General features: G+C 36.5%; 1 protein-coding gene across 1 annotated transcript in view; it reads left to right on the forward strand.

The window, feature by feature from the left end:
* The window catches only part of cntn3a.1 (contactin 3a, tandem duplicate 1), a 177,233-nt gene that overhangs the window by 80,330 nt on the left and 71,391 nt on the right, over positions 1–25,512 (forward strand). The window contains exons 6-9 of the mRNA XM_056449420.1: positions 13,354–13,557; positions 13,649–13,751; positions 14,593–14,777; positions 19,076–19,215. Coding sequence (XP_056305395.1) covers positions 13,354–13,557; positions 13,649–13,751; positions 14,593–14,777; positions 19,076–19,215 — 632 coding nt within the window. The remainder of the gene's footprint in view (positions 1–13,353; positions 13,558–13,648; positions 13,752–14,592; positions 14,778–19,075; positions 19,216–25,512) is intronic.

Genomic DNA, 25,512 nt, shown 5'->3' on the forward strand with positions numbered 1-25,512 from the left:
CTATTTAAATAGTTTTAAATACTATTTAAATACTTAAATACACAGAAATCTCAACACAAAAATGTCATTTTTTTAGTAAACATAAACATGTTAGCTCATCAGGCCTTATGTTAGAGATCGACACTCTCGCTGGCAGGGATGTGAATGCAGAGTATTTGATAAGGTGGCAGGAGCAAATAATGATCTAGTGGTGGTGTGAATGCACAGTAAACCATCTAATGTTAACTTATTAAACTGTTTGTGTGAAATCAGTATCACATTTGCAATGGGCTAAACTGCTTCATCTCTGAGGTGTTGTTTCTGTGAAAAACGCTTTATAGAAGTGCCTCATTACAATTCTAGTGAAATGATGCAATCATTTGTCATTAATGTAGGAAATTATGTGAAAAAAAAGTATCTGCTGCCTATTGCATTCTCAAATGCACGTTAATACTTACACCAAAGCAATGGTGCAAAACACAATGCTGAAAGCCTTTTCTTTTATATTCAATTCATTTTTATTTCTATAGTGTTTTTACAGTGTAGATTGTGTCAAAGCAGCTTTACATAGAAGTTCTAGTAAATTGAAACTGTATCAGTCCAGTTTTCAGAGTTTAGTTTAGTTTCAGAAGTTTAGTTGTTTTCAGTGTGCTTTATTTTCACTGCTGAAAGTCCAAACACTAAAGAGCAAATCCATCGATGCGCAGCTCCACCAGTCTCAAAAATTGTAAAGGAATTCTAAATACATTTTTGGATTATTATAAAACTGTGACAGGAGTGAGAATAGTGTGGGATTCGCTGAAAAGTAATACACAACAGGGTAACGGGGCTGCATGGTGGCTCAGTGGTTAGCACTGTTGCCTGACAGCAAGAAGGTCGCTGATTCGAGTCCTGGCTAGGCCAGTTGGCATTTCTGTATGGAGTTTGCATGTTGTCCCCGTGTTCACGTGGGTTTCCTCTGGGTGCTCTGGTTTACCCCACAGTCCAAAGACTGCAGTGTAGGTGAATTGAATTGAATAAACTAATTTGGCCATAGTGTATGAATGCGTGTGTGAAAGTGTGTGTTTACCAGTACTGGGTTGCGACTGGAAGGGCATCCGCTGCGTAAAACATACTGTATGCCGGAATAGTTGGTGGTTCATTCCATTGTGGCGACCCCTGATAAATAAGAAACTGAGCCAAAGGAAAATAAATGAATGACAACAGGGTAATACTTTACTTGAAGTGGGATGGTCATAAGACTGTCATGAAACCTTTATTATCATGACATGACACATGTCATGAATGTGAATGATGTTTTAAGCCTGCTTACGTAAACTGTTCAGTGTCATTTGCTCAGTTATGTTATTATAAAAGCAAAGATGACAATTTATGACAACAACAACAACAAATACATCCCAGCCTGTTTTTGTCTTGACTTGACAATTCCATGACAACAAAACTTATATAAATCTGTCATAAACATTATTATCCTGGTATTTAAAATGACATAACTGAGCGAGGTGACACGGGGGCTCAGTGGTTGGCACTGTCACCTCACAGCAAGAAGGTCGCTGGTTCGAGTCTCAGGTGGGTCAGTTGGCATATCTGTGTGGAGTTTGCATGCTCTATCCATGTTGGTGTGGGTTTCCTCCGGGTGCTCCAGTTTCCCCCACAGTCCAAGGACATGCTGTATAGGTGAATTGAATAAATTTACTTGTCTGTAGTGTATGAGTGAGAATGAGTGTCTATGGATGTTTCCCAGTACTGGGTTGCAGCTGGAAGGGCATCTGCTGTGTAAAACATATGCCAGTATAGTAGGCAGTTCATTATACTGTGATGACCCCTGTTGAATAAAGGGAGTGAGCCAAAGGGAAATGAATGAATGAATAACTGAGCGAACGGCACTTAATGACAGTTGTTATAAGCATGCATAAAATCTCATTCAACCCTTCAAGTAAAATGTTACCCAATACATTAATATGTAACAATGTATCACAAAACCAGTCTTATGTTGCATGAGTGTATTGTTGATAACAGACAAAAATACTCAAAATTACTGATTTATCTTTTATGGATATCGTTAGAATATTAAGTAAATGTTGTGATCGTCAGCAGTAGTTGCGTCCCAAATGGCACACTATACACTATGCACTTATATGTACTTATGTACTTATGCAGCTACTAGGGGTGTCAAAATTAATTGTTTCTTCGGTGCACCGCGATGCAGACGGGGACAATTCAGTATCGGTTCAGTAATAATCATAACCGGTTATTATGTACTGACGTCATTTATCTCATATGCGCTCTGTTGCGAAGGAGACAAGCGCGGGTATTGGGTACAGGCGCCAACTACCTAAAAATTTCACTGTGTGTGTGTTTTCTGGAAAGTCTTTCACTGGCACTTACAGCAGAAGCCCCTATTTCTCTGCGATTGAGGGAATAAAAGTACTCCATTTCTCTCTCACACACACTGTGGCCCATTTCACCTGCTGGCGTGACTTTTCCTTTCGGTTTCTGGCGTGACTTTTCCTCCCCTCTCTTTTCCTTTTGGCTGTATGCATTTCCGAATAAGCGCGGGAGCGGTCGGTAACTCTGGTGTAATTTTAACAGGAGTGGGCGGTCTCACAATATTGCTCCCGAGCGAGCGAGCAAGCAAGCGTGCGTGGCGTGTGTGTGTGCGTGTTTGTTTGGTGCTGTCTATGTTTGTGTATGTGTGTGAATGAAAGACAGTGTGGTGCTGTCTGTCCATGTGTGTGCGTGTGTGTGTTTATACAGACAGCTTGTTATAGCCACCTCCCAAAATACAACACTGTGTATGGAAAGCATCGTCAATGCACCGTGATGCACCGAAAAATATCGAATTGAACTGAATCGATGGTATGATAATTGTAACCGAACCGAACCGTGAGACTAGTATAGATACACACCTCTAGCACTTACACATTCAACTGCATAGTATATGTATGTAGTGTCGTCCCAAATGAACACTAATGTTTTTTTACAAAGCGGAAATTCAAACCGTTTCCCTGATGACATTTGACGGTTGCCAAATCAGTGAAATAAATGACCAAAGCACCAAATAATACCTGCTATGAGTATATTCACCGCATTCACCATCAGGAGGCAGCATAATCACTCTCATGGGAGAATTTTGCTTTCACAATCCAAAATAAATAAATAATTTAACATGAGTACCCAATAACTCCGACCCTGCCACTACATGAGCAAAGCAGCTGTCTTTGAGTGTGTGAAGTGTCCATCATTCCACACTTGATTTTACTGGTTGAATAAGTGTATCATCCGGGTAATTAAAGTTCACTTATCATTTTTAGACTTTTTTTATTGTGAACGCACTACTTATACTACAAATATACTTATATATATACTTATACTACACACTATTTATACTACAAAATGGAGTAGAATAGTGTAGAAGTATGCGATTTGGGACGCACCTACAGTAGTGTTTTCTCTGCTGGAGATTTCTTCCTGTATTCCTACCGAACTGCAAATCCCAGAAATCATAGCACCAATCATTATTGGCACAGCTGACAGTCATTTGGACACATAGGCTGTTTCTCAATTTAAAGAACGCAGAGAACGGACTTGCGTTCTTGTGGAGACCAGTCTTGCCAGGTGTCCTTGGAAGAGCGAACTCAGGAGACCACGAGAACAGAGAACGCGTCCTGTGAGGAATGAGATGCTGAGTTCTTCCTGATGGTCACATGACCTTCACGCGTTTTTAAATGGTAAATTATTTAAACATTAAACCATTCATACAACAATTTATTGTTTTCCCCTTTCAAAATATATACTCTGCATAAAAACATTATAAATATACATTGCACAATATAAACAAAACAGATTTTAATACAATTTTCAGCAAACAAACACCCTTAATGTGTTCATTTCTTTAATAAGATGTTCATGGTAATTTTTACTTTCACCGTTTCATTTATGGAAACTCCTGAGGTAAATTGGTGATATCTCTAAACTTTAATAATAAATCTAAATAAAATGCTGCGCTTCCCACCTCCAGTCGCAATGACTTCTGGGACTTCTAGAGGGAGTTTGGTGCTCAAGTTTGCATCGGTGCGTCCTCGATATCAAGAACACATCCGGGAAGTTTCACGCGTCCTCTGTTCTTGCAATCTTGAGTATTGGCACTGAACTTTGACAGCTGAAGATGATGTTACATGAGAACACGAGGACGCAAGACAGACATACACTCACTCACAGCTGAAACTCATCATCACTGATTACTTGGACTATTCAAAACCCTTTATGTTGCCGTCACACTAGAGTTTGAGCATGCAAAATTTTGTCGTATGGGGATGCGAAAAGGGGTAGGATTAGATAAGATGATTAGACATTTAAAAGAGCGATTGGTTCATATTTTAAATTTCTGTGTACAGAGAGGTCATTGTTTGATCTTCAATTGGTCTTACACTATCACATGATGCGATCTAGCAGATCAGAGCAGGGCCGATAGCCCCAAGCTTGAACCTTCCAACGCAGCGAACTGAGAAACTTGTCGCACAAGGTTGCATTTCTGGTTTGTCGCATTAGCATGCGTATGAATGGAAGTCTATAGGGAGTGTGACCCCAGATTTAGTTTTACACACACATTGCTGAGTATTGTCTAGCTGTTGCATTCAATTTAAAGCATTTTCCTTGTTTCTTCTTTTCTTGTGTTTTTGACCTTTAGACTGTTTATCATGATTTTTGATTCTTTGCCGCCTGCCCTAAACTTTTGCCTGTATTTGGATTACGCTCTTGCATTATAAAGCTGCATTTGGATCTACACTGCTCGTCTGCCATTGGCAACAGTAGAGATCATGTTCCATGAAGATATTGAGCACATTTTGTACATTAAATAGATCAAAACTTACTGTTTGATTAATTAATTGCATTACTACCCTACTGAAAAAACAGCTTAAACCAGCCTAAGCTGGTTGGCTGGTTTTAGCTGGTCGACCAGCCTGGTTTCAGAGGGGTTTTGGCCATTTCCAGGCTGGTTTCCAGCCATTTCCAGCCTGGTCTTAGCTGGTCAGGCTGTAAAATGACTCCCAGCCTGCCTAGGCTGGTCAAGATGGTTTTAGCTGGTCATCTCCCAGCCTGACCAGCTAAGAACAGGCTGGGAGCCCAGCCAAATCCAGCTATGTCCAGCTTAAACCAGGCTGAAAGTGGCCAAAACCCCTCTAAAAACAGCCTAGTTGACCAGCTAAAAGCAGCCTAGGCTGGTTGAAGCTGTTTTTTTTTTTCAATTTTTTTCAAAGAAATGCCAACTGACCCAGCCAGGGCTCAAACCATCGACCTTCTTGCTGTGAGGCAATTGTTCTCCCACTGCGCCACCGTGCTGCCCTATAGATTTACAAATAGTTGTAAATATTGTCCTATCCTAACAAATTACACATCAATGGAAAGCTTATTTATTACATATTTTCCATAATATATCTCACTTATGACTCTGTACATGGTCACATATAATAATAATTATAATAATAATACATTATTTTACATAATTTATTATTTAAATTGGGGTTTACAATATACTCTGTAAACTCTCATGTGAGTGTTTTGCATGCTCAACCATTCAAAGTTATGGTATATTACCTGCTAGCAAAGTGAGTTCAGGCTATGCCATTTGTTCCTGTTAACTGCCCCAGACCAACCAGCAATTATAGTCCACTGTAATTAGTTCACCACATAAAGGCTTTTCAACCCCCACTGCCCAAATAACAGCACAAACATATATTTCCTCCTTTTCTGTGCTCTATGATTTATTTGCCCTTAAGTGGCTCACAACAGCGCAAAAGTTAGACATTATGCAATGCAAGCTTTTTGCTCTTGCTGTTAACTCACAGTGAACACACTTAAAAAAAGTCAAGAAGGGACTGATTGGAAGACTTATGCTGTCAATCAGATTTTCAACATTTTAACCGCAATGCATGTCGATTTCGGAAACATCTGAGCACTTAACCCTAGAAAATGTTAATACATTGATGTAAAGAATAATTTCACCACTGTTTGTTTGCAGTTGTATACGTCCCCTGTAAGTAAATGTGTTTAAGCTGTCAAATGTAGGGTAATGTTTACAGCTTGTTTTTGGTGTTTAAGCATAAATGCGGTCTGTGCTCGATTCTGTCACTTCTCGTCAAAAAGCTTTGCCTGAGATGAAAAGTAGTTTGTCCAGCTGTGCTGCATTAGTGCTGTGCTCGCCTGTCCCCCTGCTGTCCTGATTACTGTGTTTAGTGTTGGGCTGAACACATCAGGCCTTATTGCTTTAATGGAGCCAGACCTTTTAAAACTTACCAGAGGCTGAAATGACTTGTTTTACAATCGCTTGGATCCATCAGGACCAAAAAAAAATGACATAACCTGATATCTTTTCAGAAAAGTTCTGACTTTTTTCCATTAATGGACTCAGGTTTTTGATGTTGTTTGTTTGTTTGTTTTTAATTTGAAAAAACTTTTTTCAGAAAGAAAAGATGCTCAGTGCTTCATGATATAATTACTTAATGAACTAATTGGCTATGTTTACATGCACCAGTTTCATCAATCTGAATTGAATCTGACAGCAGATCTATTCATATGTGCCCTAAACACTGTTATCTGAATCAAATATCTGTTTCAATACAGTGGGTGACACTTCAAAATGACCTTTACCATCTTGTGTGATGGCACCGCGGTACAAAGGGATTAAGAACATGTTTTTAGGTGTAACAGCAGTTTGCAACTGTGCCTCCAGGGGGTACAAAGTGAAGTAATGCGAACAGACAGAAATACACAGTAGCTGTAAATACCCTGCTACTTGTAAATTAAGATGAAATAACGAAACAAAGCATTATATTTTCTCCATTACTCATTAAAAACTTGTTAACAAGCTTTATTATCATTGTAAACTTAAGTGCAATGAGGATTCATTTTGAAAACTAAAACTAAAGAAAGTGTTTTATATACATCCTGATTAAAACTTTTGCTTTTAAGTATAAGTTTAAGCTCAGAGTAGATAAAAAATGTTTTTGTTTTATTTTTTATTTTAGTTTTAATTTCGAAAGTTCATTTTATACCATTTATTAGCTTAATTGTAATTCTAATTTCTAATGTTTTCTACTGTAGTTATTTTACTTAATTATATCATTTATATAATTTAAACTTATATTTAGGTTACAGCACATTTCTAAAATAAAGTGCTTTATTAAGCAGCCTAAAGAAAATAAACTAATGATGTTTTACTTGCAATTGACTTTACCAAAATGAGTGTATAGGCTAATGCATATAAGCATAGCACTGTGCATGCACCCCAGAGTCTTCTGAATGAGATTAGATAAAATGATTTACATGGTCATTTTTTTTGCTATTAGAATGGATTATTAAAGAATAAACCACTCTTTCCAATTCAATCGAAATTTAATTCAGATTGAGCTCAACTGGATTGATTATTATGTTTGAACCAAATGTTTGAATTTTTAATTCGATTAGACTGTAAATCCAATTACAAATAGATTTGTTGTGTGCATGAAAACATAGCCATTGTGGTCTAATAGTTATGTATCTTGTGGCCTAATTGTTAGACAGTCGGACCAAAGTGTCAATTCTCTAATATCCAGCAGATATATCTTCAAGATATCCAATAATAATCGAATTTACTGATATTTTCCAATCATATTTGAGCAATTTTCCAATAATTTGGCTTTATGAAATTTCCCATCATTTGAATATCATATTTTTCTAGTAAATGTATTTTTACGAATTGTGAACAGGCCATTGCAGCTCTGTGCCTGAGAAGAAACAACCTAACATGTTCACTGGTAAAACAACTTGCCATTTTAATGAATAAACGTTAATTAAAGGTTTCCTTAACTGCCTTGATACATGCAACATTATTTCAGGTGTTTAATTAGTTTTCAGTGTGAAGACAGCGGGTGAAACCTATTGAACCTCTTTTTTTCAAAGCAAATGGTCAGTGCCATTGGACTTTTTAAAAGCATATTTGTCAGCTTATGACACTTACAGGCTCATGGTAATTCTAAGTGTGTCTAAAAATTTCTCCTCCTAACCTCTAACTTATCATTTCAACATATAGCATTCATTGCAAAATTCAAATAGGTCCATTTGGTGGTCTTTTTTTTTGTCATCTTTGTTGACATGAACATACAATCTGCTCTACCCTAATACAAAGCCACACGTCAACTCACTTTGCGTCATTTAACAAAATTAGTAATTGTAGTGAATTAGCTCAAAGTAAATTGAAGATTAATTTGATAGGGGCTTCAAATAATCAACTCTTTAAATCTGAACACATGAATTGTTCAGCGATTGTTTGAACGAACAGCTGACTTCAATTACGGCTATTGCTATCAAAAATAAAAACACATTTCTGTAAAGCAGGGTAGCAAGATCGAAGTTTAAGACATTAGATTCATAAATATGCACAGGCACCTTTCTTTATACAAAATTAAACTTTATTGACTAATCTAACAGAAACTAAAATGTAACACAAACACACATTCATACAGTTGTAGAGAAGAGTAAATGAAGAAAAATAAGAGTTTGAGAGAGTGTAATGATGGAAAAATCTCGGATTTTGTAAAACCAAACCAAGCAAACCAAAAATAATCAATTTAACCCTTCTATGGTCTCTTTAGGGTTACATTTAGTTTACACTACTTCAGTGGTAATCTGGAGGCATTACTTGCGTTTTTTTTTGTGATGTGAAGTACGCCCTCTCTTGAACTAATGTTGTCACGTGGTTAGCTGGTGGTCGACTCTTTTAAGCTATTTTGTCAGGGTTCATGCCTGCTCCTTGAAGTTCTCTGGGTGTTTTTCTGGATTCAAGTCTGGGGGGTGACCTTGGGCACCAGCTTTATAAGAGTAGTCTTGTAACCACCATCAGGAACCGAGTTGACCTATAAGAAGTTAACTCCTACGAGGCACATTTTATAGTCTTTTGTTCCGAAGTGTAGTGATTTGCATAGGCATTTTGGGTATAAGCTGATGCAGAAATGTGTAAAGTTTTTAAAAATGCTAATATGTTGCACATGTATTAACATAAAATGTAAACAATCGTTCAGTAAACCAAATTAGCTTTGCAGGGACATCAAACATAAACCATCTATGATCTTGTTTAGCTGTGGTAGAGTTAAACATTGACTGCAGAAGTATTAAAATCATAATATTAATACATGACTATAGACTTGTTGTAAAACATTTTATTACACATAAAAAGAGAATAAAGGTTTACATTAAACGTATCAGCAAGGAGTGTATAGAAGTTTTGACCAGGTCTCTGTGTGTCCATGTATGAGTGCGCTCCGTTTGTGTCGTAAACACCTTGGAATCGTATTACACACTGAATATCCAGTTTTTTCTGGGTAAGAGAAGTTGACGGTGTATTATTTGTTAAATAAAAGCAAAAGAATTATGTGTCTGATTGGCCATATTCGTTACAAAACTGTGTAAACAGGTAATTGTTTCAGCCACAGCTTTAACTTCTATTTATAGTGTATAGGGGCGGGACACTCCAGATTCTAGAGATCATTTGATGATTTGATTGGATGATGGAATCATTGATCTATATTGCTGGACGTGAGAGACTGCAAGTATTGAGTTATTATGTTTCCTTAAAGCAGATTTTGTCATTGTATTACATCACATTAACATAAAACCCCCTAAATTATTTTGATTTCAGAGACTATAACATAATCTCTTAATGTACCATTGGTGTGTTGCATTAATTATTTATGTAGTTAAGCTTGGCAGGGTCATGTACTTTATCAAGTCTTGCCCCAAAGATGTAACTTTACAGTAATTAAATTAAAACAGCCTTGAATGAGAGCATGCAAGCAAATCCATGCACAGGCTGAAACAGTTCAATTCAATTCATCTTTATTTGTATAGCGCTTTTACAATGTAGATTGTGTCAAAGCAGCTTCACATAGAAGATTATAGTAAATTGAAACAGTGTAGTTCAGTTTTCAGTGTTTAAGTTCAGTCCAGTTTAGCTCAGATCAGAGTGGTTTAATATTCACTACTGAGAGTCCAAACACTGAAGAGCAATTCCATCAATGCGCAGCTCTACAGATCCCAAACCATGCAAGCCAGTGGCGACAGCAGCGAGGAAAAAACTTCACCAATTGGCGAAAGTGAAGAATTAAAAAAACCTTGAGAGAAACCAGGCTCAGTAGGGCACAACCATTTCTCCTATGGCCAAACGTCTTGTGCAGAGCTGCAGTCTAGGCGCTGGAGAAGCTGGATGTTAGCAGGACTCGTCTGTCCCTGGAGCATCACAGGAATCAGTCTCATGCTTTCCACTCCTCCATGACCACCACAGCAGCTGCTCAGGATACGGCCTGGTCCAGGATTATGGAAACCTTGGGATCATCTAATAGCTGGCACATTCATGTATCATACCGCTAAGTGATGCACTGAGTGTATGCTTTACTAAAAGATAGGTCTTTAATCAAGTTTTGAACTGCGAGAGTGTGTCTGAGCCTCGGACATTATCAGGAAGGCTATTCCAGAGTTTAGGAGCCATAAATGAGAAAGCTCGACCTCCTTTACTTGACTTTGCTAGGTACTACCAGAAGCCCTGAGTTTTGAGATTTAACAGCTTCACTTAATTCTCTCTCTGCTGTCTATACTCAGCATTAGTCAGATGAACTAGCACAACCATTGTAGTAACTTTGAACAAGTTGCACTCATTTAAAAAATTTTGTCCTAAATTTTAAAATAACTTTTTTATTTCGCCAGCAAGCATATAAAACAGCTCTGTGGGAATTAATTATTATCTTCACGAGAGATCATGATATGAGTACAAACTCTGCATAAATCATCAGACAAAGGCACTATAAATAAATATGATGCCACTTGTCACTGCTGCAGTAATAAATTTTCTGTTTGTTTATAATTTTTCAAGGTGGACTTTTTCCAGAGTTGTGTTTGTCTATTAAAGCTGTACTATGTATGTTTTTCTTCAACCTTAATATCAGCAAAATAATAGCAGTGGTAGAATCACTTTGAAGATGAATTCTGCTGCTACAGCTACTAGACCAGCCTCCTGTCACCTGAAATCATGATTGCCAGCCGATTCAAATGTTATGACTCGATTGAATGGGCGTTATCAGTGGTAGCTACATACAGTATGGGCCAGTAGGGGCCTACTAGTAGGCTCAGAAAGCTGTCATCATTCATCCACATGGTTAATCAGCTATAGATCACATATGGCTCCGTCCAGAAGTTAACAAAAATTATTTTAATTATTTATTCAAATTCCCATTTATTGTATTTCATTAACGTCTACCCCTACCCCAACCCTAAACCCAGCCGTCACAGTAATGTAAAAACAGATCTGGATCTTGAGTCTTTTCTATTAGTGTAGCTGATGAACCATGTGAATGGATGATAACAACCTTTTCAGCCGACTACCAGGCGCAGAAGGCCCCGACTGGCCAATATCTATCAGCTGATAACCACTAATAATGCCCATTCAATCAAGTGATAACATTTGAAGCGGGTGTGCTTGCATGATTTGGGTGTCCTAGTACAACAGACCCACCCATCCCTGCCAGCAGAACTATGTTGTTCAAAATTAATTCATTGCATTTTTCAATTTAGTAGGCATTTGACTTTTGTTTTATTATTATTCTTGTTAGTGTAGTGCTGCACTGTAAAACCCAAAAAGTTAAGATAACTCAAACCATTTGAGGAAACTGATTGCAACAAACCAACTAATATTAAAAATTTATCCTAATGAGTACTGTGAACAATCTATTTGAGTAAACGAAGCAATTTGAGCAATTTGAGCACAGTAAAACCCAATAAATAAAGAGAAATTAAACCAACTGAGTTTTGTAAAACTCAATAAGTTAAGGCAACTCAAACAATTTGAGGAAACAGATTGCAACAAACCATTTAAGTTAAAAAACTAATCTATATGAGTTCTGTGAACTTACTCCATTTAAGTTAAAGCTATGAGGTATTTAATTAGCTCATTATCTTCAACACTGAGTTCTAAACTCTTTAAATGAGTAAAATTAACTTTCAGTAAATTTTGAGTTAACTGTTGACTGTTGGGTTTTACAGTGTGGGTTCACACCAAAAGCAAAATTAAGTATAAATTATGTACAAAGTCAATGACAGAAGCAAAAGAATAGCTGCTGCGAATGATGCAGAATGCTTGCTGCGTTTGCCATGAGGAAATTTGTGTCAATCATCAATCATTACTTCCATGCAAGTAAAAAAAATCACTTGTGAGGTGAAAAACATCCTGTGAGTAAACTAGAGCAAGTGACATGGTGCTCTGCATTTGGTGTGAACCCAGCATTAGTGTTATAAATGCTTTATAATAGCAATCTGAAGATTAAATTTAAAGGAAAGATTAAATTTAAAGGAAGAATAATTTTAAGGAAAGTTCTGATCAGCAGCTTCAGTTGTGCTTAATTCAGCTGCGCCTATATCTGAGCGGCAGTCCCTTCCTTTGTTGTCAGTTTGTTATTTTTTGTTCATGGTGTCTCTGTGTTTTGTCAGGACTCTTGTTGGACATTCCTGTGCCGTTCATCCTGAACTTTATTCCCACGCCCTTGTTTTGGACTATTTTTGCACCTTTTTGATTTATGACCTTTGGTCAATAAAAACTCATACAATTGGATTCACCTTTGTTTGTTTTGGTTTAGTGTGACAAATTCGTATGGAATCGAACAATTTAGTATTTTTTGCTTGTCCACCAATGATGGTTTGGTTTAGTGGTGGGGTTGGGTGTTACGGCTCCTTTTTAAAATTGTACATTTTCGTACAGCTAAACTCGGACGAATTAGCCACTAAACTCACAAAACATAAAATAGTTACATTTCCTTGTGAGATCAGGCTGGAGTGGTTGAACTCAAGTGCATCAAATGAAAAGAAAAATGAGAAAGGGATGGGGCATGTCAGATGGTAGAGAGCATTTGGTCGGTTATAATTTGATAAAAAACTAAAGTGTGAGGTGACATGAAAAAAAATGTTTATGGTGAAAGTGACAATCAACAAGCTTTACATGTGTATATCTTCTAAACACAAATTTTGTCACTGTTTCGGAGCAAACTAGCTGATAGATACCTTAAAAACGAACAATACCGATACTAACATTTAAAAAAAACGTTTTTTTTATTTATTGGGACCTTTACTGAACAAAAATCAGTTACATATCGGTCATGTGGCACATAAACATGCAGTCATCAGTATTGTTTTTGTGTAGGTTATTTACTTTTTATCTGTTTGAAAGTGAACTCTTCTGTGTATGATTCTGTTTGCTTACATCTTTGGCTTCTAAAAAAATATTCAATTCTATTACAGTTACATCACAAAGCGATGTGGTTCAGTATAGCTTATTTTACTTCTTGTCTCCTACAGAGTTGACCTTTTCCTGGATCTTCAACGAATATCCCTCATTCGTCGAGCAGGACACGCGGCGCTTTGTGTCGCAGAAAACAGGCAACCTGTACATCGCTAAAGTGGAGCCGTCGGACGTTGGAAATTACACCTGTGTCGTGACTAACACTGTGACCCAAAACAGAGTGCAAGGACCTCCTACGCCACTTATTCTCCGCAGTGATGGTGATACTCCTACCATATGCATTCACACATGAAAAATAATACCAACTAGCTGTAACTTCAAATGATTACCCTTTTTATATATATGTTTCAGGCATCATGGGAGAATATGAACCTAAAATTGAGGTCCAGTTTCCTGAAGTCTTGGCTGTAGCCAAAGGGTTGACGGTCAAACTGGAGTGCTTCGCTTTGGGAAAGTAAATATTACATTTGATACTGTTTTTAAGTGTTTATTTATCCTTTAGCTTAGTTTTTAGTTCATTTATGGTGCATACAATCACACCAGTGTGATTAGAGCATTCAGTGTGTCAAGTGATTAGCTGCTACAATACATTAAATCTGCATTCCCACGGCTCAGGCTGAGTCAGAGAAAGAAATTTGTGCTTGTCATAAATCACAATTTGTCCTTGCTTTCAAACAAATAATGTATATTATAAGTTTCAGACATTTAAATATGTATAATTATTAGCAAAACATAACACTTGTGGTTTGTAAAATACACACTGATGTCTATGGAGATAATAATTGATTTAAACATAATCATGTTAGATAACAACAATGTTTAGTCTGTTAAAAAGTTTAAAAGTCTGTTAAAATGCCACTTACTTCCATGTATTTTGGGAGAATTTGATGAATTAGCATGTTGGAAATCCAGCAGCTCTAATCGCTCCACCGCAACCCAAACTAGCATGGCAGCAGCCATCAGTAATATAATCATTACTAAGCTATTTAAATTACCAAATATATCAGTACACATATTGGAGAATCTGAATATCATATATTCTGCATTATAATTAGCACTCTGTCAAAATTCACATAATATATGCACAAATCATTTGTTGCAGCATGTCATGTGATAAATAACGCACAGCCATGCAAACTTTAAAGCAATGCATTTAAATAATGGTCACATTTTTTAAAAATCATATAGGGGGTCAGCAGGAGTATTTAAAATGTGTTTAAAAGGCTTTTGCAAAATATTATCATTCGAAGGGAAACACTTTTTATTAAATAATCTGCTTTACTTTTTGCTTTTAGCCCAGTTCCTGCTATCAGCTGGAGAAGACCAGATGGAGTTCCTTTTCCTAGAAAAGTGGATGTTAGCAAATCCAGTGGAGTTTTGGAGATCCCTTATTTCCAACAGGAAGATGCGGGACCATATGAATGTGTGGCTGAAAACTCCAGAGGCAAAAACACAGTGAAGGGACGCCTCTCATTTTACGGTAGGGGAAATAAATTTTAATGCTGGAATAAATGTATGTTTTTCTTGAGGAAACGTTTAAAAAAAACTGAAAATGAGCCACTTTATTTTCTTGCCTAAAAACAAAAATAAAGTTTAATTGATTTGTTGCTTTTGTAAATCTATTGCATTTTATTGCATTTGTTTTGTTAAATTAATTAATTTCTTATAATCATATAATTTTTTTATTTGTTGTTTTAATGAAACGTTTATTTTTTTCTTTGACTTTTTTTCTTTATTATTTTTAGTTTATTTTTTGTCACTGTACAGTGAAAAGGGTTTGGTGTAGAAATGTTTTTTTCACTCTGAAATTGCTAGTAAATTTTCAACAGGCTCATTCTGAAAACGTAGTCCAATATACGTTTCTGGAGATCACGAATTATGTAGCCAGAGGTACGCATGGCTGCATTTCGTCTTTAAAACGAACAAAATGGGGTGGTATAACAATGTTCCCTTTCGCACTTACCAGCTGACCGCTTACCTTCGTATGGATGGCTTTCTCGCTGTTACTAGTTCAGTTAGCTTGCCATGTATGTCTGCGGACTTACGACGCAGAAACGATTGACCATGATGAGTTTGAATCTGGTGAAGAACATTTCCAGAAAGTGGGTAAGACAAAAACAAAAGCCAAAAAATAAAATAAACAAGTAAACTACAGAGTGAGGATGTGGTATAATCTGAAAATGTGGTAAAAATCAGGCGAGGGCTTTTCTTTTTCTGGATTGCTTTTTAAAACTGTCAGTCGGGTTTAGGGAAGTGGGTGAGCGCTGGTCAATCTGTGCTTTTGTAAACACTATTGGTTGGGTTTAGGGAAGGAGGAGGGTGGGTCAGTCAATTGGTCAGTCAGTCAATCAGTCAGTCAGTCAGTCTTTGAGATTTTTGAGATCTGAAAAAAGCATACACAGCGGCCCCTGGTGGATTCGCGAAAATAAAAACTGCAAAAAAAATGTACCTTCTGAGATGTAATTTGAGATCTCCAAAAATGTATATAGGGCTACGTTTTCAGAATGAGCCTGGGTTGTAAATTTCCAGTGAATGAAAAAGAAATTACAATTAATTGAATTAGTAAGGCAAAATGATTTTTCTTTCATGTAAAAACGTAATGTTTTATGCATTATTGTTGTTGTTGTTGTTTAGAGCAGTTGATTTGGATAAAAAATGTTACAACATACACATTATTCTGTTACATGCATATATATTTTATTTTAATTAATGCTTATTTTATTCAAGTAATTATTTATCTTTTATGGTTTTAGTTTTAGTTAACACTGGTTCAAGCTGCTAACTTTTATTATATACAAAATAGCAACATTCTCTGTACTTTCCATAATCAGATCAACCCCCAATCAATGTGCTCTGGTAAGGTTTAATGAAAGCTTACATTTGAGTTCATCACCGATCTTTACTGTGTGGTTTTATTTATCACCCTATGATGTTTTATAACCAGGATGTCAGTTTTTCACGATTATCCCTGTATGCTGTAATTATTTGTCATCGCAATTATTCGGCAGGTGAAAATCTATAATCTTCCATAGACTTTAGTCTCCATCTATCACCACCATTGGTGCTATGGCATAATCAATATGGGTCACTGTTGTTTATAACATAATGGCCGGAGTCAAAATTATGGGCTCATATAGTGTGACTGATCCCTATAAAGCATGCTGCTTTGTCCAGCTTGCAATACGTGATTTACTCTCCTTTCTCTCTCATCTAGTTCAGTTTGAAGTAAAGTTAAGCCTATGCAATTCACCATGAACTTCATCAAAAACATGAGAATATAATTTGAATATGTTTCAAGATATGTATAAAGAAATTGTCTAAGCCTTGCCTTACATTTAGATATGTAATCAAGCTTATAAATTTAATTTTGTTACTTTTTGTAGCAACTATCTTGTGGTTTGTGTTTTTGTGCGCATGTGTGTGGTGTGTATGAGTATAAGTGCAAAGGAATATTAGAACATTAAATAAAAAAAATTTAAAATGTAGAATAAGAGTTACATTTTACATGGATGAATATATACTTAGACTAAAAACTAGCAATCTTTAGTTGGTTGGTTGGTTAGTTGGTTGGTTGGTGGGTAGATGGCTAGGTAGATTGGTACGTCGGTAGGTAGGTAGATGGGAAGGTAGGTAGTTAGGTAGGAAGTAGTTGCATGTTTAGGTACAGTAGCTAGGTACTGTAGGTACGTACGTAGTTACATAAGTAGGTAGGTATGTATGTAGTACCGTAGGTAGGTAGGTAGATGGGTAGGTAGAAACAGTTGACGTCAGAATTATTAGCTCCCCTTTAATTTTTTTCTTTCTTTTTTAAATATTTCCCAAAGGATGTTTAACAGAGCAAGGAAATTTTCACAGCATGTCTGATAATATTTTTTCTTCTGGAGAAAGTCTTACTTGTTTTATTTCGGCTAGAATAAAAGCAGTTTTTAATAATAATAAAAAAAAAAAATTTAAGGTCAATATTATTAGCCCTTTTAAGCTATATATTTTTCCGACTGTCTACAGAACAAACCATCATTGTACAATTACTTGCCTAATTACCCTAACTTGTCTAGTTAACCTAATTAACCTAGTTAAGCCTTTTTATGTCATGTTATGCTGTATAGTAGTGTCTTGAAAAATATCTAGTAAAATTGTATTCACTGTCATCATGACAAAGATAAAATAAATCAGTTATTAGAAATGAGTTATTAAAACTATTATGTTTAGAAATGTGTTGAAAAATCTTCTCTCCGTTAAACAGAAATTGGGGAAAAAATAAACAGGGGGCTAATAATTCAGGGGGGCTAATAATTCTGACTTCAACTGTAAGTTGGTAGATAGATAGGTTTGTAGATGGGTAGGTAAGTATGTAGTTACACAGATAGATAGGTTGGTAGGTAGGATGTAGGTAGGTGTTTAGGTACAGTAGCTAGGCAGGTACGTACATAGTTACATAGGTAGGTAGGTAGGTAGGTAGGTAGGTATGTAGTTACATATAGTAGGTAGGTAGGTACGTAGGTAGGTGTTTAGGTACAGTAGCTAGGTAGGTACATATATAGTTACATAGTTCAATTCAATTCACCTTTATCTGTATAGTGCTTTTACAATGTAGATTGTCAAAGCAGCTTCACATAGAACTTCATAGTAAACTGAAACAGTGTTCGTTCAGTTTTCAGTGTTCAGTTCAGTTTAGCTCAGTTCAGTGTGGTTTAATAATCACTACTGAGAGTCCAAACATTGCAGAGAAAATTTATCGATGCGCAGCACTACAGATTCGGAACCATGCAAGTCAGTGGCGACAGCGGCGAGGAAAAAACTTCACTAATAGGCAAAAGTGAAGAATTAAAAAATCTCGAGAAAAATTTGGCCATTTCTCCTCTGGCCAAGCGTCTTGTGCAGAGCTGCAGTCTAGGCGCCGGAGGCTGGAGAATGCTGGACCTCGACGAAGACCCGTCTGTCCCTGGAGCAGGAATCAGGAATCAGTCTCATGCTCTCCACTCCTCCATGATCACCACAGCAGCTGCTCAGGATACGGCCTGGTCCAGGATATGGAAACATTGGGATCACCTCCTCTCTGGTCTTGGAACGAATCAGTGGTGCTGCATAGTCTGAGGGCCTCGGGATGAGTATCCCCAGGTGGAAATAGAGCATAAACAGAATAATTAGCGTAGCTGCTATCGTGTTTATAGTAGAGCTAACGCTAACTTTGTATCCCTCTAATTGCAGGTTGAGTTGTGAGATCTGCTGTGCACAGGATTTAGGCCCAATAAGTTATAATTCTGTTTTGTCTGAGTTTAAGAGAAGAAAATTGTTGGTCATTCAGTCTTTAACATACCTACCTACCTACATATGTACATAGGTAGGTGGGTTGGTTGGATTTGGTGGGTAATTTAATGAAGAATGCATGGATGGATGGATGGATGGATGGATGGATGGATTTCATACTTAGACAGATAAATAAATAAATGTACAAATCTAAAAAGATCCATAAAGTTTGACTCACATTTACTTTCAAAGAACTACAGTTAGTACAAAATCTATCTAATATGAATTATCCATACTATATTATGCCCTTTTTCTTCATTCTAATGTCTTGTTGACTAATTAAAAACTGGATTTGTTCATTAGTTGGCTCATAAACTGTTGTTTGGTTTACTGATTCATGAAAGGGCCTAATCAATATGGAGGTCTAAGTGTGTCAGGGATTGAGGGAGCTGTTGAGTTCTCATTTTTATAAGCAGCCTTTGTAAGATGTTGAAATTTGTTTCTGTGTTGTGTGTTTTTGATGGACCTCAGCTCCCCCTCATCTAGTGGAAAAGCCTCAGGATGTGCAAAGAGCTATAGACGAGTCTCTGCTATGGGAGTGTAAGGCGAGTGCCAAACCCAAACCCTCCTACAGGTGGCTGAAGAACGGAGAGCCGCTCGAGTCTTTTGAGGTGAGTGGTGTGCTTTGATGTACATATAATGCACCTGGTCGGCTGAGTTAGCAGATTTTAGTAATGATTGAACACTAATCAAAGTCTAGTTTAATTATCTTATTCTTATTTTTAACTTAATATGTCAGTTGTCACTGATTAGCTGTTACACTGAGGGAAATAAGTTACTCATTACTGATGTCTAGTGGTCTCCAGTAAATGCAATGGAAGTGCCTTCTGCTAACTGACTCACTTTTTGTGAGAATGATCAGGACCGGTGGCAAAACAAAATAAACAATAAACAACGCAAGGGTCAAAAGCACGGCAGGCAAGACCAGAAAAAGGCTTTGAAATGCTCTCCTACAGGCTCAGCAAAGTGTCTGTGATAGTGAGGGGTATTTATAGTTCTGGCATTCAGTCTTTATGCGCTTTAGACATGTTTGCAATCAGTGGTCATGTAAAACTGGTGTGTGTGTGGTGCATGGTGGGATATGTAGTCCAGTTTTGGTGGTAGATGTGTAATAGCATGAATGATAGAAAGTGTTCTCCAGCGATCTGCCAGGGCTAGATTGCTGGTGATTGTGACAGGTACAGTCCTGAACAATGTTGATGATATGAAATCTTTGATGATACACTTAGTGATGGAATGATGCAGTTGTTTTTTTTTTTTTTTTTTTTTTCAGGCTTTACAAAAAAGGAATTTTTTTCCATTAAAACGTCCTACTTGTTTCAGAGCTTAAAATGTCTTCATCATTATATTTTTTAAGAGATGTGTTACGCAAAAATGAAAATCTGTTAGCCATTATCCACTTGTTCTAAACCTGTTTCTTTCTCCTGTTGAACACAAATAAAGATATACTGAAGAATTTGGGGGAAAAAAACTGCCATTGACTTCCATAGTATTGTTTGTTTCTGTACCATGGATATCAATGGGTGCTGGTTTCTAACATTTTTCAGTATACCTGTTTGTTTTGCGTTCAAGAGAAGAAAAACCATAGACTGTAAAAGATATGGACGAAGTATCTGTGACGTCACCCATAGGTTTCTGAAGAGCACAAATAAAGCTACAAGAGGGCGTGGCCAACTGGCACCATTTTGTTCGCACGTCAACGCTCCAACCGGGGTTAACCAATTAAGGGTAAAGAGGCGGGGCGTGAGCGGAGCTACAGACGCCTGCTTGCATTTTGCTTAGACAGGCTTTCCTATGGGAGAAACGCTTAATACGTCATTACCAGCGACTCGTTTGTGTTCTGACCACATGTGCTTGGTTGTATACTATATCAATAAAGTGTTTAGACTTTTAAAAACACTGTTGCAATACGTTAATGCAACTAAACATTGTTCTTATGATGCTTTTCTACTGGAGGAAAATGCAAATTACTTCCAAATACATCAAATATACTCTGTGTTAGTAAATGCAAGGCTACTTAAGAAATCCAGGCATAACACTGTATGACAATGTTTCAAATGACTGTTCTAGAGCCTACAGCTAATCCATCTGTCAGATTCTGGAGTGCATTCAAGTTCTAAAGAAAAATATAAATGATCTTAAATAAAACAAATACATTTAAAGAGATGGTATAAGTATATAATTTCACTCACCTGGGAAATGGAGGCCACGTGAATGGTTTGTGAGCACAATTAAGTGCACACAGCATCCCGTATCATCTGATAATTGTAAGAAATAATTCCAAAAAGCAACTGACTGTGTAAAGCCACATAAAACAACACAAAAATAGGATGTATATGCCGAGTTCAGCGGCTAATCAGCAGGAATCAGCTGAGGTGAAGTGATGTCAAACAGCGAGATCTAGCTGTCGCTCAAGTGGCCACGCCCTTAATTATGCAGACTTAATATAACTTAATATAAACGAAACGGATGAGTTATAAAAAAAAATCACCCCCTCACAGTAGTCATGAAGGGTAATATTAGCTCTATGAACCAAAATCGTTCTTTGTACCAGGCTGTAAACACCTTTTTTTTCTGCTGTAAATTTGGCCATTTTAACATTGGGCTTAATAGAAATCTGCTCTATTGTGTAGCCAGGACTGGCGGAATTTCGATGAATTACAGTTTCAGTTACTTCCATATCTGCTTCACGAGGAAAAGCAGGAGGTTGCCGCTTGAGAAAAACACAGAAACAAGTTCGAAGCCACTTAAAGGTAAATGAATAATGAAAATTTTTCTTTTAAGGCTAACTCTCCTTTAAAGCTTAAAAAAAGTTTTTTTTTTTATTTATGTGATTTGTGATATTTGCAAATGACCACCTCCAGAACAAGACACTGACGAATAGTATTAGCTCTGCCCGCTGAAATCCTTCAGGCACAAGTTAAAAACATCAAGTTGGGGATTAATTTCACCATAAATGGTACATTTTAAGTGTTTTGCTATTTTATTTTTATTCAAACTGAACAAAACAAGCTTGATTTATCTCAGCCATGATTTTTAGTTATTACAAACGTATTAATCCACTGTAAATAGTACAGTCTTTTCCCTTTTATTATTTTATATTTTATTGTACATGGTACAAAGCGATTAACTGACTTAACTTTAAAAAAAGTGAGTAAACACACTGCTTTTAAAGCAATTGGTTAAATTTCCTAAGAAGAAGAGAGTAAAACTCTTGACTTAAGGTCAATGAATTGTGTGTATAATTATAAGAATGAAGTCAGCTTAACAGTTCCAAGTTACAATAGGTTTAATCGATTTTTTAAAATAAATTAAATTTGTTTCTGGCGGCATGGTGGCTCAGTGGTTAGTGCTGTCGCCTCACAGCAAGAAAGTCACTGGTTCGAGTCCTCGCTGGGCCAGTTGGCATTTCTGTGTGGAGTTTGCATATTCTCCCCGTATTAGTGGAGGTTTCCTCAAGGTGCTCTGGTTTCCCCCACAGCCCAAAGACATGCTCGTGTGTGAGTGCATGTGTGAGTGTGTATGGGTGTTTCCCAGTACTGGATTGCGTCCGCATTAAGTGAAGTGTTTCTTTTAAGGCAGCAGATTAACTCACTTTACAGTAGCTAATCACATTTTACAGTGTCGTTTTCATGTTGTTGTTGTTTTGTAAGACACTGAATCAAATTAATATAAAAGGGGGAACAATGAATTCCCATTCCCTTGTTCCATATTCCTGTTTATTTTTAGGATTCTCCATGCATACGTCGGAATATCTGCTTTGTTTCCTCTTAGTTTGTGTAAGGTTTGCAGCGGTTCGGTGCTGCATTGTACTGTCATGTACAAGAACTTGTTTCATCACTCTGAGAGATGGCAAACACAATCTCAGCGTGTGAGCCTGCACTCTTAATGAGCCCAGGTCTTACCATTTTGTAAATGTCACCAATGTCTACCTCAGCATTTGATCAATCTCCAGAGCAAAGGCCATCCATGTAGTCAGAGGAAGAGAAGAGGAGTGTCGTTTGTTATTTGATGATTACAATGAACAGACAAAGGCCTTGCATTTTCTCACCTTCACAGATCAGCATTTTTAGACTGTAACTGTAAGAAGTAGTGCTTATAATTACACTATTTTCAGTATTTTAGTTTTTAAAATACACTACGCTTTTTTTAGACATATAATGCAATCCATTTCGTATTTAATTAAAACAAATATGTGTCATATCTGTGTTCATTGCTGATGTCAGTCTTCATTTTTAGTTATTAGCAATACACATTTGACATATTAGATTCTTTAGTAGTTGCTAATGTTAATCATAAATGAATGGTTTAGTTTATAAACTAACTCAGAATTATTTGTTTATTAGTTGAAAAATGCTTCAGAATACTGGTGATTTTCATTTTCCTTGCTTTTTTAATGTAGAATTATTAGCCCCCCGTTGATTTAATTTTCTTTTTTAAATATTTCCCAAATGATGTTTAATAGAGCAAGGGAATTTTCACAGTATGTCTGATAATATTTTTTCTTCTGGAGAAAGTCTTATTTGTTTTATTTTGCCTAGAATAAAAGCAGTTTTTAATAAAAAAAAAAAAACATTTTAAGGTCATTAGCCCCTTTAAGCTATATTTTTTTCGATATAGTTCGATATAGATATAAAAACTATCGTTATACAATAACTTGCCTAACTCTAACTGGCCTAGTTAACCTAAGTAACCTAGTTAAGCCTTTAAATGTCACTTTAAGCTGTATAGAAGTGTCTTGAAAAATATCTAGTTAAATATTATGTACTGTCATCATGGCAAAGATAAAATAAATCAGTTATTAGAAATGAGTTATTAAAACTATTATGTTTAGAAAAGTGTTGAAAAAATCTTCTCTCTGTTAAACAGAAATTGGGGAAAAAAATAAACAGGGGGCTAATAATTCTAACTTTAACTGTGTGTCTTCTTGTTTTGAATTTACTGTTCCTTTTATAATATTGAAGCACTCTTGTTAAACTGTTTCTGTCTATGTATATTCGAGTATGACACAATGTAGACAGTAGTTTGTTTGATTTGGATTATCTTTTGCTCCGCTAACAAATCTTTTGCTCAGCTTCTGTTAAACATTCTATCTTGAAAAACAAAAGAAAACAGACCTTTTTCAGCTCCAAAACTCTGGAACACAGCCTACTTTTATAAATCAGAGCGTATCCTACACTAAGCATGTTTAAAGCACAAATCAAAACCAACCTTTTCTTTTTGGCTTACTCGTAAATGTCAGTATTTGTTGTCAATGTGACGTTGGTTTAAGATATTGGCTCGATGTTGGATTTTGGTCACTTCCCAACACAACCTAAAATCAACCAATTGTCAATGTCATTGTTGGACGTCAAAATAATGTTGTCCTTAGACACTGCTAGACATTGAATTTTGGTCACCTGACATCACGACCTAAATCGAACCTAGTTTTAACTTTATGTGCCTGCTGGGATATAGCACCTATCTTGTGGTTTGTTTTTTGTGCGAGTGCATGTGTTTGGGGGTGTGCGTAATTTGTCATGGATGAATCTATACTTAGACTGTCAATAAACTGGCATATTTTGGAAGGTAAGTTCTCTAGGTTGGTTGGATGGATGGATGGATGGATTTATTTCATACTTGGACAGATAGATATATAAATCTATAAAGTTTGACTCACATTTACATTTAAAGAACTACAGTAAGTACAAAATCTAATATCAATTATCCGTACTATATTATGCCCTTTTTCTTCATTCTAATGTCTTTTTGGCTGATTAAAAACTGGATTTGTTCATTACTTGGCTCATAAACCATTGTTCGGTTTACTGATTCATGAAAGGGCTTAATCAATATGGAGCTTTAAGTGTGTCAGAGATTGAGGGAGCTGTTGAGTTCTTATTTTTATCAGAAGTCTTTGTGAGATGTTGATATTTGTTTCTGTGTGTTTTTGATGGACCTCAGCTCCTTCTTATCTGATGGAAAAGCCTCAGGATGTGCAGAGAGCCATAGATGAGTCTCTGCTGTGACAAGCTAGTCTATGCTCCAAAACTCTGTAACATATCCTACCTTTAGGAATCAGAGCATATCATACACTAAGCAAGTTTAAAGCATAAATCAAAACCTACATTTTCTCTTTGGCTTACTCATAATTTTTTATTAAATCAAAATTTTATTTGTCACATACATATCATACACCGTGTAATATGCAGTGTAATACTTACACAACCACTCTTGACCTTGAAAATAATAACAATAGCAAAGATAGCAAAAGATAATAACTTTTGATAGCAAAGGTTATAATACGAATCTGAATTATGGACAAATAGAAGTTATGCAATAGAAAAGAAAAACAATTAATAAAATACCTAAAAACCTTAGATTTGGAGTAGGTGACTATAGAAAAAGAGTACAAGATATATAAATATAAAAGTGATCAGTACAAACAGAAACATGGAAGTGTTTCTAACACTTTTCTAAAAGAGGAAGGAGCATATTCTTAGGTGGTTTGTCAAGTCCACTCACCTGTATGGAGTACACTAGAACTACACAATACTCTCACCGGCCACTTTATTAGGTAAATCTGTCCAACTGCTCGTTAATGCAAATTTCACATTGGCAGCAACTCAAAGCATTCAGGCATGTAGACATGGTCAAGATGATCTGCTGCAGTTCAAACCGAGCAGCAGAATGGGGAAGTAAGGGGATTTAAGTTTTTTTTTTTTTTAATGTGGCATGATTGTTGCTGCCAGACAGGCTGGTATGAATATTTCAGAAACTGCTGATCTACTGGGATTTTCATGCACAACCATCTCTAGGGTTTACAGAGAATGGTCCGAAGAGAGAAAATATCCAGTGAGCAGCAGTTATGTGGGCGCAAATGCCTTGTTGATGCCAAAGGTCAGAGGAGAATGGCCAGACTGGTTCAA

The sequence above is a fragment of the Danio aesculapii genome, chromosome 23 (assembly GCF_903798145.1).
Source record: "Danio aesculapii chromosome 23, fDanAes4.1, whole genome shotgun sequence".
NCBI lineage: Eukaryota > Metazoa > Chordata > Actinopteri > Cypriniformes > Danionidae > Danio > Danio aesculapii.